Raw genomic sequence first — 12,220 nt, forward strand, 5'->3', positions numbered from 1 at the left:
CTTTATTTGACTAACCTAGACTGCTGAAGCCTTATATCATATTCAGATAAACTTTAAAACACATTTTTGTGGATTTTGAACCCCCATCACTTACATTATAAGCTCATTAGTAGGGGATCATCTAATGTTCAGTTATGAACAGGAGGGATGATTACAGCAAGAAAAAACTGCTTCAGTGTTCATTTGGTCACCTGACTGTTGTAATACGTGACACACTTTTTTGCAATAAGGCTGTTTATAGTGGCCTATTTCCAGAACGTTAAGATGTGACCCTGACTACATATGAAATGAACCCACAAGGGGGTCTCAAACCTGAGACTGAGAAACTCATCTTACTTAAGGCCACTGACACTAAATCTATATGCACTTGTGGCACTCTGTGAGGTTTTGGATGCCACTTTATCTTAGCTAACACTACATTTTGAGCTGTTTGGAGGCTGATATACTGTAGCTGTCGATGCCCTTGTAGATGTGCTCCTGACCCAACCTTGTAGGTTATTTGCAATGAGAAGAACCTCTGCTGCAATATCTAGGATTACTAGACTAGAATAACCAGCTGCTTTTACAACTGCTATAAGATTACTAGGCTGGAATACATAATCCTTGCTACCTGACATGCACTTTGAAATCCTGTCACCCTTAATGGATGAGCATATTAGCTTTTCAGATAGAATTACTTAGATCATGTGCACTAGATGAGTAGCCCACAGCTTTTGTTACTTTGTCATATCCAACCCAGCTGGCATCTACAGACATCATGGTTTAAAATTAATATCCATGTGCATTCATTTAATTCATTTCTGGAACACATCTGGAGGAAAAGAAACATCAAAATAAGAGCAATACGGCAATACACACATTTTTGTTTTCTCAATAACAGTTACTATTCCTATCAGGCATCCGTGGCTCAAAGTCAAGCTCTATAAAGGTGCGGTAGGTGTTTATACCTGTGCAGCGTCAGTATAGTTCACACACAAGTATGCTGATGGAGAAATTGCTTTGTCAACACAGTCTGTTAACGGGTAAGGTGACAGTGTCATCAAGGGAAGGGAGGAGGGATGGATGATAGATCAAGTACTGCGTGGAAGGACAGAGGGAGGGGCGTTATCCCTCTGGTACCCTGTCAGGACTCCTGAGGCGAGTGACACTGCAGTGGCTGCAGTCCATCTCATGAAGCTCATATCTCACCCGTTTACCCCCCCTTTCTCACTTTTACTGACACAAATCGTTTTGCAGGGGAATGAATCGATTATTTACCCTCTCAGTCCGGTCTATGGTCGCCCCCTCGCTGTCCATCTTCCTGTCTCTCTTTGCCTGTAGCAAATTCTATTATGAAGTGTTTAAGTGGCAGGTCATGCCTCAGCTTACTGCGTTCTCAATGACACGTGCAGGACATTGCAGGATCACACAAGAGAAAGATCCCCGTATATCGAGGATGTTGAGTCAGCTGAGTGATGTTTGTGTGCGTGCACATGCTCGTCCCTGCGTCCTTATACTGTGTACTGTATGCGTACGGGTTCATATTTATAGATGTACATGTGCGTAATGTTCCCATGAGCACACATCATGAGGATTCCTATAGCTGACTGTGTCCGATGATGTATAGCAAACCGTCAGCTTGTAAAGTCTTGAAACAGTTTTCTATGACCTTGAAGCCGTGTGCCCGAGCCTGCAGTGGTGCTGCTCACGCTGCAATGTTACAGGGGACCAGCAGACAGCCAGCTCCTGGCTGCAGCACAACGAGAGTGAGATGAGGGAATGATTTCTGACTGCAGTTAACTGGTTCTCTAGGTAACACAATATTCAACCTATGTTGCCAAATTGGCCGCCCTTCTGAAAAAGTACAAGATTAACTTTGATTAAAGTTCTTGCTCCCCGAGAGAAATCAGCAGCGCTAAATAAAGGAACTGTTGCCTTTCTTTAATAGGAATTTTTACCTTTTAATTAAGTTTGTCACGTTTCTTCAAAGCCATAAAGCTACTTTATAAATCTGACAAACCCTCTACTGCTGGCACAAAGGTGCTTGAGCTGGCAGGGACAACAGAAATGAAAAAAACAAACCCATATACAGGATTTTCTTGGAAAAGGACTGTTTTTACTCTTTCTCAACCTAATAAAACCTCTCACAAATCTATACCGAACACCTCAAGGGGAAATGTGCCCAATATAAATTACCCCTGTGAAAAATTCAAGTATTTACTGTATCAATAAAATTGATTGTAATGTACTGCCTAATTCTTGAAAGGTTGGCTGGAGATTTCAGGAAACATTTGGAAAACATCTATGACAGTTAAAAATCAATATGATTTCATAGAATACTGACATGAGATGAATTGACAGCATTTATCACTAAGGACGTAAACAAGAGAAAGCTGAAACCCCTGAGCAGATGTGTGCTGCTGCAGGTATTGAGAGCTATGACAAGTACTGTAACGGGTGAAGAATACAGTAATCCCCAAGGTTAGGGTGGATTGGATGATCCTGCATGTGGATGCTTACTCTGCAGGAAAGGGGGGAAAGAATGGGTCCCACTCTCCCTTCGCCACGTCAAACAGCGATTGGCTCCTCCAGAGTAAATCTCCTATCAGAGAGCTACCTAGACGTCCTCACTTATCCCACTGACGGAGGAGGGAACAGGGAGAACAAAGCCAGGTGACCCCCACATTCAAAATACAGTGAGTTGTTTGCGCGTGTGTGTTTGTCTGTTTGTGTGCGCGCATGTGTATGTTTGTGAGTGTGTGTGTGGGTACCTCTGGCATCTCTGGTTTCGTATAGGGTGTTAAATTACCCAATGGGAGCTTTAATAGAGCTAGAGACACTCTTGATTGTGAGTCTGGATGAGGGAGAGGGTGAAGGGAGGAAGGGGGAGCAGAGCGGAGCTGCCAGGCAGGATAGAGAGGGCACGACCACTTCTATAGAACCAAGGACTCGGGTAAGTGGTGCGGACATCTGCACACAGCTGGATTTAAACTTTTTTAATTCACCGTTTATCGGCATGTGTTTGTAAGTGCTTTGAGGTTACGATCTGATTAGGGTAATGATGTTGCTGTTTATGTTGTGGCTTTCAATGTCAGCTCGGTGTGAAAAGTTCATTCAGATTTAAGATTTAAGCAGCAAAAAGCCATTCTTAAATAAAAAGAATTGGCTTTCAGAAGCAATTAAAAGTGCCTAAGATGCAAGGATGTATACTTAATCGCACTTTTCAGTTCTATGCATCTGCATCTGCATCTGTCCTTTCTCTTGGACTTAGTAACCCCTCTTTGCAGACACGGTGCAATCAATACACTTATTTTTTGCACAGGCCCTATCACGATGTCCTTACATAAGAAGATTCAATTCTATATCCTGGACTGTTACTTTAGCTACTACAATGCAAGTGGAAATAGAGCCAGATGAGTCTCCCTGAGTGCGAAGGGCCCTCGGTGTCAAGTGGACACAGAGGTTGCAGCTTAAAAGTGTGTGTTAGGATTTGGTTACCTTTCCGAACCAGACAAACGGAATGATGAATGGCTACTTAGAGATAAAGTAAACGTGATGCTGATAGACTGGAGTCTGTAGTTAGAGACTGATGTTTGTTGAAACGTTTAAAAATTAAGAAGAGGAAAATGCGTTTCAGTTTTGATGAGTTTCTGCTTTCAGTCGTAAACGAAGGTTCAGAGATTTTCCACAAGGAACTGAAACATGTTCAGCTTTTCTAGCAAATGATCAGCAATAATACTATCCATACCTCGTGTAAGCACTTTGACAGCCGAACCTGCTGAGTTTGTGCTTTCGTTTAGGTCAGGAGAGAGAACTGAGGGGGGAAAAAATAACAGTACAGGCACAGTATAAGATGGCAGGTTCTCTGCTGATGCAAACAGGAGCTGACAGAAAAAACTCTTTACCAACAAAACTATATTGCACCATTTAACAAAACATAACACAACTTTGCTTTTTTTTTTTTTTACTCCCTCTTTTACAGATTACACAGATGACTGAATCAAAAAGTAGCATACAGCTGCCTGAATGATAACCAGGAGGAGGGAGACCCTGGCAGGATTCAGCGTGGCACTGGTTGTGGTGTCCCCTCTGTCTCCTGCAGCCAAACCAGGCTGATAGACAAGGCTGTGGATAGCAACAAGGACGGTGATGGAGGTGCCTCTGGTTAATTTTGAGAACATGGATGATGTCGGTATCAACCTGGGTGACCCGAATGACTCTGGGTACCCGACCTCACCCCCCTCAGAAGCCCCGGATCAGAATCTTTTAACTCGCCGTCTGACGTCTCCTCATCAGTCACCTCACAGAGGACGACGTAGGCATCATTCCGGTCAAGAGGGGTTGTCACCCTCCACTCCCCCAACTCTGACCACCAAAGCGAATTCCAGCAGCGGCAGTTTGATCTCTAATCTGAAGCTCCTGATCAACAGTGAGTCTCCCACTGACAGCGTCTTCAGTAAAATGGTGAAGGATTGCTATGAGAATGAAGATTTGTTTGAAAAGCAATGCATGGAAGAAAAAGATGAGAAGGTTGTCATCAACATTTCAGGCCTGATGTTCGAGACCCAGCTCAGCACCCTGAATAGGTTCCCCGAGACGCTGCTCGGTGACCCCATGAAGAGGATAAGCTACTTCGACCCAATGAGAAACGAGTACTTTTTTGACAGAAACCGACCATCCTTTGATGGTATTCTGTACTACTATCAGTCAGGGGGGAGAATCCGCAGACCGGCCAATGTTCCCTTAGATGTTTTTGCAAATGAAATTGTTTTCTATGAGTTGGGTCATGAAGCAATGGAGCAGTTCCGTGAAGATGAAGGGTTTATCAAAGAGCCAGAGGTTCTTTTGCCCACCAACGAACTCCAACGACAATTCTGGCTCCTGTTTGAGTACCCAGAGAGCTCCAGTGCAGCCAAATCTGTAGCTTTGGTTTCTGTGTTTGTCATCGTCATTTCCATCTTCATCTTCTGCCTAGAGACTCTGCCAGAGTTCAGGGAGGACAATGACTTTGTCCCAGGCGTAACCCAAATCATCAACGGGACCCAAGACGGTTCTGCCCCTCATCCTGCCGCAAAAGACTTGATGGCGTATATCACAGACCCGTTTTTCATTGTGGAGACTATTTGCATCATTTGGTTCTGCTTTGAAGTCGGTGTCCGTTTTGTGGTCTGCCCCAGCAAAAGTGACTTCTTCAATAACATCATGAATATCATTGACATAGTCTCTATAATTCCCTACTTTGTAACCCTGGGAACAGAGCTGGCTACGACCCCTGATGATGATGTGAACTCTGGTCAGAACATGTCCCTGGCAATCCTAAGGATCATCCGACTCGTGAGAGTTTTCCGAATTTTCAAGCTCTCTCGACACTCGAAAGGGCTTCAGATCTTGGGGCAGACCTTGAAAGCCAGTATGCGGGAACTTGGGTTGCTCATCTTCTTCCTTTTCATAGGAGTCATCCTATTCTCAAGTGCCATCTACTTTGCAGAAGTGGATGAGCCCCAGACACAGTTTGTTAGCATCCCTGACGGCTTCTGGTGGGCTGTGGTGACGATGACCACTGTGGGATACGGAGACATGTGCCCCATCACAATGGGAGGCAAAATGGTCGGCACCCTCTGTGCCATTGCTGGTGTCCTGACCATTGCCTTGCCTGTCCCTGTCATCGTCTCCAACTTTAACTATTTTTACCACCGTGAGACTGAGCAGGAGGAGAAACAGGTGATGGATGCAGCTGCAGAGGCTGCCCAGAAAATGTCAGCTGCAAACAAGTACGGAAGCACACCTTCGCTGAACAAAAGTAACGGTACCTGGCAGAATGAGAAAAATGGCATGCACTGATAGAAAAACAACAGTATTTATATCAAGGGCATGAATAAACGTACGGATAAATCAAACATATCCTGGAGTGAGAGGCAGTGGGTGATATCTTTCTCACTATTTTGTACTCCAAACATGGCAGCATTTGTGCACATTACTACAGTATTAAGAGGCACTGTGTGGTGAGACAGCCTTTACACGAGTCGTCTGTCTACTTGTGGATGTGTCAAAGTGCAATTAACACAACTCAGCAACCATTATGTCAGTTAACTTTGAGGAACAGAACTGAAAGGTATAATTAAATTATCTTCCATCCGGTGCAATTTGAAGAAAAATGGCTCTTTTGTAGCAAAGACAAACATCTCACCTTGAAAATACTGATAGTTTGAGTAAATATAGAAGTGAAAGGCAAAGAAAGTTGTGAATTTGACCCAACTGTCCTTGCAGTCTGTGACTTTATCCCACAGAAGAAAAAGAAACCAATACCGGGTTTGATAATCGTAGCATTTAAACCGGAAATACACTCTGAGCTCATATTACATCACAGTTCCATGTTAGTCTACACTTTGTCATATTCAGCAAATCGAGATAGAACTTGGCATGACTTTCAAGGGCAGGCGAATGTGTCCAGTGTAAGGCAAGAGGACCGCAGCGCACACATTGTCTTATCAGCGAATCTATAGTTGCGAATGCTCAGCCTGCAGCACTTCTTCCAAAAGACGCAGCGTAACAATATCTGTATGATGAATAGTTGGCACTTTTGCATGTCCGCTATTAGTCTTGTAGATAGGCTGCAAAATATAAATCAAACCATGAAACTGCTTCATATTGACTGTATAACTTATTATAGCACATGCAGTAGTTGCATGCAACAGATTCTGTTATTAAAGTCACCTGTTATTTTTTATTACATGGCATTTTGCACCAGATTATGCTGATTTAGCTGTACATGCTATCAACTTCTAACATTATAATGTGAATTTACCCTTTAAAAACCATATCATGTCATTGCACTGAAAGTTTTTTTTCCACATATCTCTTAAGCACTTTTGGAGCTTTTCACCATCAGCTGTTGGCAGGGAAAACATTTATTTGAGTGTATTGAAATGTGAGATGAGATATATATTTGTGATCAGACTGAGATAAAAGAGGAGACAGAGAGGACGAAAGCAACTTTGCACTCTTATATTCGAACGTTTCTCCATTTACATTTGTTCTGTCATTTTTATTGCATGGCTTAGTTTGCTGAAATGAGGTTTAACTCTTACTCTCAGTAACTGAAAGTTTGACATATTTATTGTAGCTAAATATAATATAGCATTTTAATCATATAGTGATAATTGTTGTATTCCATGTCATAGAGAAAAGCCAATTGGATTTTAAACAAATATGACAATAAATGACGGAAAGTACACGTTTGTGTCTCACCAGGAAAACATGAATCAGTACTATACTGTATATGCATGCCACATTTCAATCTTGAGAATGTACTGTATGTGAGTTTATTATACATATAAATACAGCTTGTATAGAAATGGCAGTGGGTGTAGTTGTAACTCGATCAATGCCTTTCTAATAATCCTACGATATGCAATAACGATGATATGTGGGTGGAAAACAGAAACAAACGTGTTGTGTTTTTCACCCGTGGAAAGAGCAATACTTGTAATTAATGAAAACGAAATGCAATTAAATGCAAAGGTGACATCAGTTAGTCACGTGGGTACTCAGCACTTTACTATGTTATGAAGCACTTATGGTTTGAGCACTGTTACTGTATGTGTCAGCATTGTACAGTATATGGTGTCATAATTTGCTATGTTTTAATTATTCTGTAAAGAGTGCCTTTCATTAAACATGTATCCTAACTGAGTGAAGTTTCCTGCTGATGAATTCCTGGGATAAACTGCACCTGTGACATCATTACATTGCACAAATTTAAAGTACGCACAAAAATATGTTTGTCGTTTTGTTACTTCAGTTGGATGTTTGAGCTTCACTGTGCAGAATGATGTATGTCCAGAGTTTGACACTAGAGGGCTGTTTTCACATTCGCAGGATTTGTGACATCACTAGTCTGGAAGCCGATCGTGGTCCAGTATGCAACTTACACACGTGTGACGTGGAAAGAATTGACTTTTCAGTGAAGTAAGCGACATCTTCTGTCCAGGACTTAAAAACTTTGAAACTAAAAACATTTTCATATCCATAGATTCAGGATTTTTCAATGAGGGAGAAGGAGTAGATGTCATTTTAAGAATTTTTAATGAGGTAATTGCACATTTTTTGTGGAAAAACCACATCAGACACAAATGATAATTCGGTGCAGAGTTCCTTTATAGGTCTTAAAATATGTCTGAAGGGGATCTTTAAAGTTTTGAAACTTTTTTTCCCGTGTTTAACAGTAATCCTGATGAATGGAGGTGTGAGTGTCAGTGTATGGCTTCAGGGCTGAATACTCATTATCACCTTATGTTAGCTGTTATTAACGCCTTCTCGCTGCTGGTTCTCAGTACTGATATCATGATGGCATCCCTCCCTCTCTGTCTCTCTATATATCTCTCAATCCCAGTGCCTATAAGAGCGTGTCACTTCACAACATGAAAAAATAGCTGGGTTCATTTTTTTTTTTTTTTTTTTTTTCCAAATATCTGGTGTCATGGTGGAGATGACAGCCTGGAGGAGCAGACGTTTCTGCTGTGTGTTCAGTAATAAGCCTGTTATCCAATGAAGAAAATGATACAGCCTGGCTAAAAATAGGTAGGAAGATCAGGAGGGATAATCAAATTGCGTGAAAATGCAACAGACGGAAAAATATTGAGTCATATTGAGGAGTTTTTGTTTTGTTGTGTGCAACATCAGTCAACACTGTGGAATACAAACATCTTTCAGCTCTTCACTAGATGGAGAAGTTCTAGTGCTGTGTGCCCGACAATGCCTTGGACTGGGATAGCTTCTAAGGCAAAAGCACCAAATTAAATATGCAGACCAAATTAATCTTTTATAAGATTATCTATCTTGACCTCCAAGGCTAGAAGCTGGCTGTTTCACTTGATGCTTTACTGTCCCATAAAGTCACATCAAGGACAAACACTCGGTTGATAAGTTTAAACATTACGTAAGTCTGAACTGTGCACATTTTGTATGTGTCATGCATGTGATTTTAGATTTTCTGAGCTGCCTCAGTAAGATGAAGCTGTTAAGTCATTTCCTGTTGAGACACACTGGTTTTGTTTTTACAGATCTGTCAGTCTTGTCAATAGTTAACAGTCAGGTCAGCGAGCTGCCCTTCTGCCCGGCTGATCACTGATTGAACAGTGATATCCCGAAGACGAGGCCTGATAGCATTTTAGCATTTAACAGACAGGTGGCTCTCGCAAGGTCAAAGACAATGTGAGGCTGTCATTTATAATTCATCGGGTGTTCCACGAAGAGATCACATCCATCCCGCCTTTGATAAAGATTCACCCAAAGAAATCCATTCAAAGACCAGCAGATGGTCCAATCAGTGTGACACAGCAGTCTGCGCTGCAACCCTTAATGGATCTAAAAATATCACCGTTGCATGACTCTGTTCTTCCCTTTTACTCTGCAAGTTGGTGACAAGCTGCGTCCCACTGCTTCAAGGGAAACAATGGATGGGTCTCACATGAAAGCTCAGACAGCCAGTCTCATATCAGTAGATTGGGTTACTGTTTTGTCAGCAGACACGTTACAAGCCAAATACAGAGCTGCACATACAGCAGACTCTGTACTGTAGTTCATTCCCTCCAGAGGGCAAAGTCACTTGGAGCTGGGCATCTTGTGCTTGTATTGAATCCCTTCAAAGTCTCTTGTTTCTTCCAGTGACTCTTCAGGATGCAGGACAGACCACACGGTGGCATCAGGCTGGATCACCGCTACGGTGACCTTGCCATCACATTTTTGATCAAAGTGCGAGCACAGTGCTACTTTGGAGCACAGCAGGTGTAATATTGAGTGGCAAAGCAATCCTCGTGTGTTTGATATTGATTAAAGTTCAGCTGAGCTCACCTACACTATTACTTTAGCCATTGATTCTGTGCCCTGACTTTGCTGACCAAGAATGTTCAGACATGACTTTTGCATTACTTTTATTGCTTCTTTGTGCTGATTTGATGAAACCAAAAAAGCTAAACATCTTCAGAAAAAGGGGAGGATGCATTTTAACACATTAGCAACATATTCTTGGCACAGGGTAAACAAATCATGCAAGGTGCTCCATCTGCTCTCTCAGCACTGGTGAGGATAAAGGACAGACGGGCGGACGCATCCTGCTTCTTACTGGGAGTGATGGGGGCTCGGGCATCCCGACACAGTGTGTTGACACCTCAGAAGGTGCATGTTTGGGAAGTCATTCTGCATAAAATTTTTATTTCCAATTTCCTGTTTCCAGTTTCCTGGCTGAAAATCTCAGATGTCATCCCATATATTTAATGACAAACTGTCTCAAATTGCACTTGAATTAGCTTGAATATATCCTATAACATTATAATATTGGAATCTGGCTAACAGGAAATGTGTCTATTTCCTCAATTGTTCTTTTAATTGATAAGTCTGATAGTCTATATTTTTCTAACTGTCAATAAATCCCAAAACAAATGAATTGATCCTACTGATGCAGCTCATTTCTCTGTGCCTTAGAGCTCCACTGTTGTCTAAAAACTGTTAGAAACACATCAGTGTGCTACACCATTACACTGGGGGATATGTTCTTTCCTTACTATGAACACATGCACTGTAGTTTATTTTGATTTGATCCCACATGTATTGTCCTGTTGCATCAAATCTGTGAATGAAAACAGTCCCCCAAAATACACTGTATACTCCCTTTTGGGTAACATTTGCTAAAAACTACAGTTCCCAGCTGTTTTAGGAAATTACTGAGCCATTTAAAATTAATTTAATGATTTAATTGATGTATTTTCCCTAGGAAAGTCAGATAATATTGAACGACAGGCTTGGTTTTGGTCTTTTCATGACATTTGTTGTCTATGTATGTATGAATATCTGAGATCTCTGCATATATAAAGTTTAAGAATGGCATTTCCTCAGGTTTTAATGTCTGTTTATGGATGTAGCTCTAATTGATGTTAAATGTTTCTGGAAAATATAAAACTATGTTACACATTAACAGATTCTCTCTTATATTTTCCTTATTATTGACTTTAAAAGAAAATCATGTGATCCTGATCGAGAGTTCATGGCACAAGGACTTTGTTCCTAAAAATTCTTCAATTATTCAAATGACATTTTGGCCTACTTCAATAAAATCATTCAGAGTGACCTAAAGAAACATTTGTGTTGACCAGCCCTTAATTTATCAAATAGGCCATGATAATTAAAATCATAACAAATCAATAAAGCGTTTAAGTAATAATTTTGGATGTTGATATAAGTGGAGCCAGTGTATTCTCCAGTATTTGTCTGATTGTGCTTTATTAGCTCAGTTCTGCTCCACCTGGGTGCACTAATTCACATCTATCATTTTGAGATTGGAAAGGGGAGTCCCGTGATGGAGAGGCCGAGTAATAATTCAAGGAGATAAAGATTTATGACAGGTAACTGCACAGTGACTGCTCTGCTGCAGTGCGTCAGCCCTGGAGGTCAATGGCCCTAACCTTGTGGGACGAAACATGAGTCTCACATTTGTCCTGCTTAACGCCCATGAAAAACGAAGAAGGTGACCTAAAGTATCACCCGGGATCAGACGGTAGACGACGTGTTGCCTTCAGATGACCAAAGGCTGCTCGTAACATCTGGCACAGACAGGAATGTTTACAAAGTGTGATAACAGAGAGAGAGAGAGGTGATGAATGATTGTGTAACGATCACCCAACTGTAGTCAAGTACAAAGATAAATGTGGATCACACTACACAGATGATTACCCTAATTACTCTAACTATTTGATGGTTTACTGTAAATTAGCTTGGAGCAAAAACTGTCAGATTACAGAGAAATGGATTAATTTAGACTTTAATTTAGAATTTAATTTGATTTATATTGTGCTTAGTTAAACAAAAACTAAGTTTATAAGCAGATTACACTCTACTAACTCATAAATGTATGTAAATACTGCTGCTTGGAAACCTCAGATTGACAGATGTGAGTCGACAAAGTGAAAGATTGACTGATGTGCAATTCAACAAAGCACTTAACCTACAGACACTAAGTATTCAGATCATTTACTTAAGTAAAAGTAAACACTCCATTATTTTCACTTCATTTATTTATTCATTTGGCAGGGACAATGCTCTTGAACCAACAGAAAAAAATGAACTGTAAAGGAACCAGAGTTAGCTGAGAATACTTATCTGATGTTAAAACGGCAACCTTAAATCACAAGTAAAACTTCTGCATTGGAAATGTCAGTCAGGAAGTAGAATAATGTTTGTATTATCA

At 41.0% G+C, this 12,220-nt stretch overlaps 1 protein-coding gene across 1 annotated transcript; it reads left to right on the forward strand.

Moving 5' to 3' along the window:
* The first annotated feature begins 4,114 nt into the window (after positions 1-4,114).
* On the forward strand, positions 4,115-7,597 carry LOC121894445 (potassium voltage-gated channel subfamily A member 10). Its single transcript, XM_042407055.1, has one exon. The coding sequence runs from the start codon at positions 4,129-4,131 to the stop codon at positions 5,818-5,820; it is 1,692 nt and encodes a 563-aa protein (XP_042262989.1). The 5' UTR covers positions 4,115-4,128; the 3' UTR covers positions 5,821-7,597.
* Positions 7,598-12,220: the final 4,623 nt, after the last annotated feature.

Source organism: Thunnus maccoyii, chromosome 3 (genome assembly GCF_910596095.1).
Source record: "Thunnus maccoyii chromosome 3, fThuMac1.1, whole genome shotgun sequence".
Taxonomy (NCBI): domain Eukaryota; kingdom Metazoa; phylum Chordata; class Actinopteri; order Scombriformes; family Scombridae; genus Thunnus; species Thunnus maccoyii.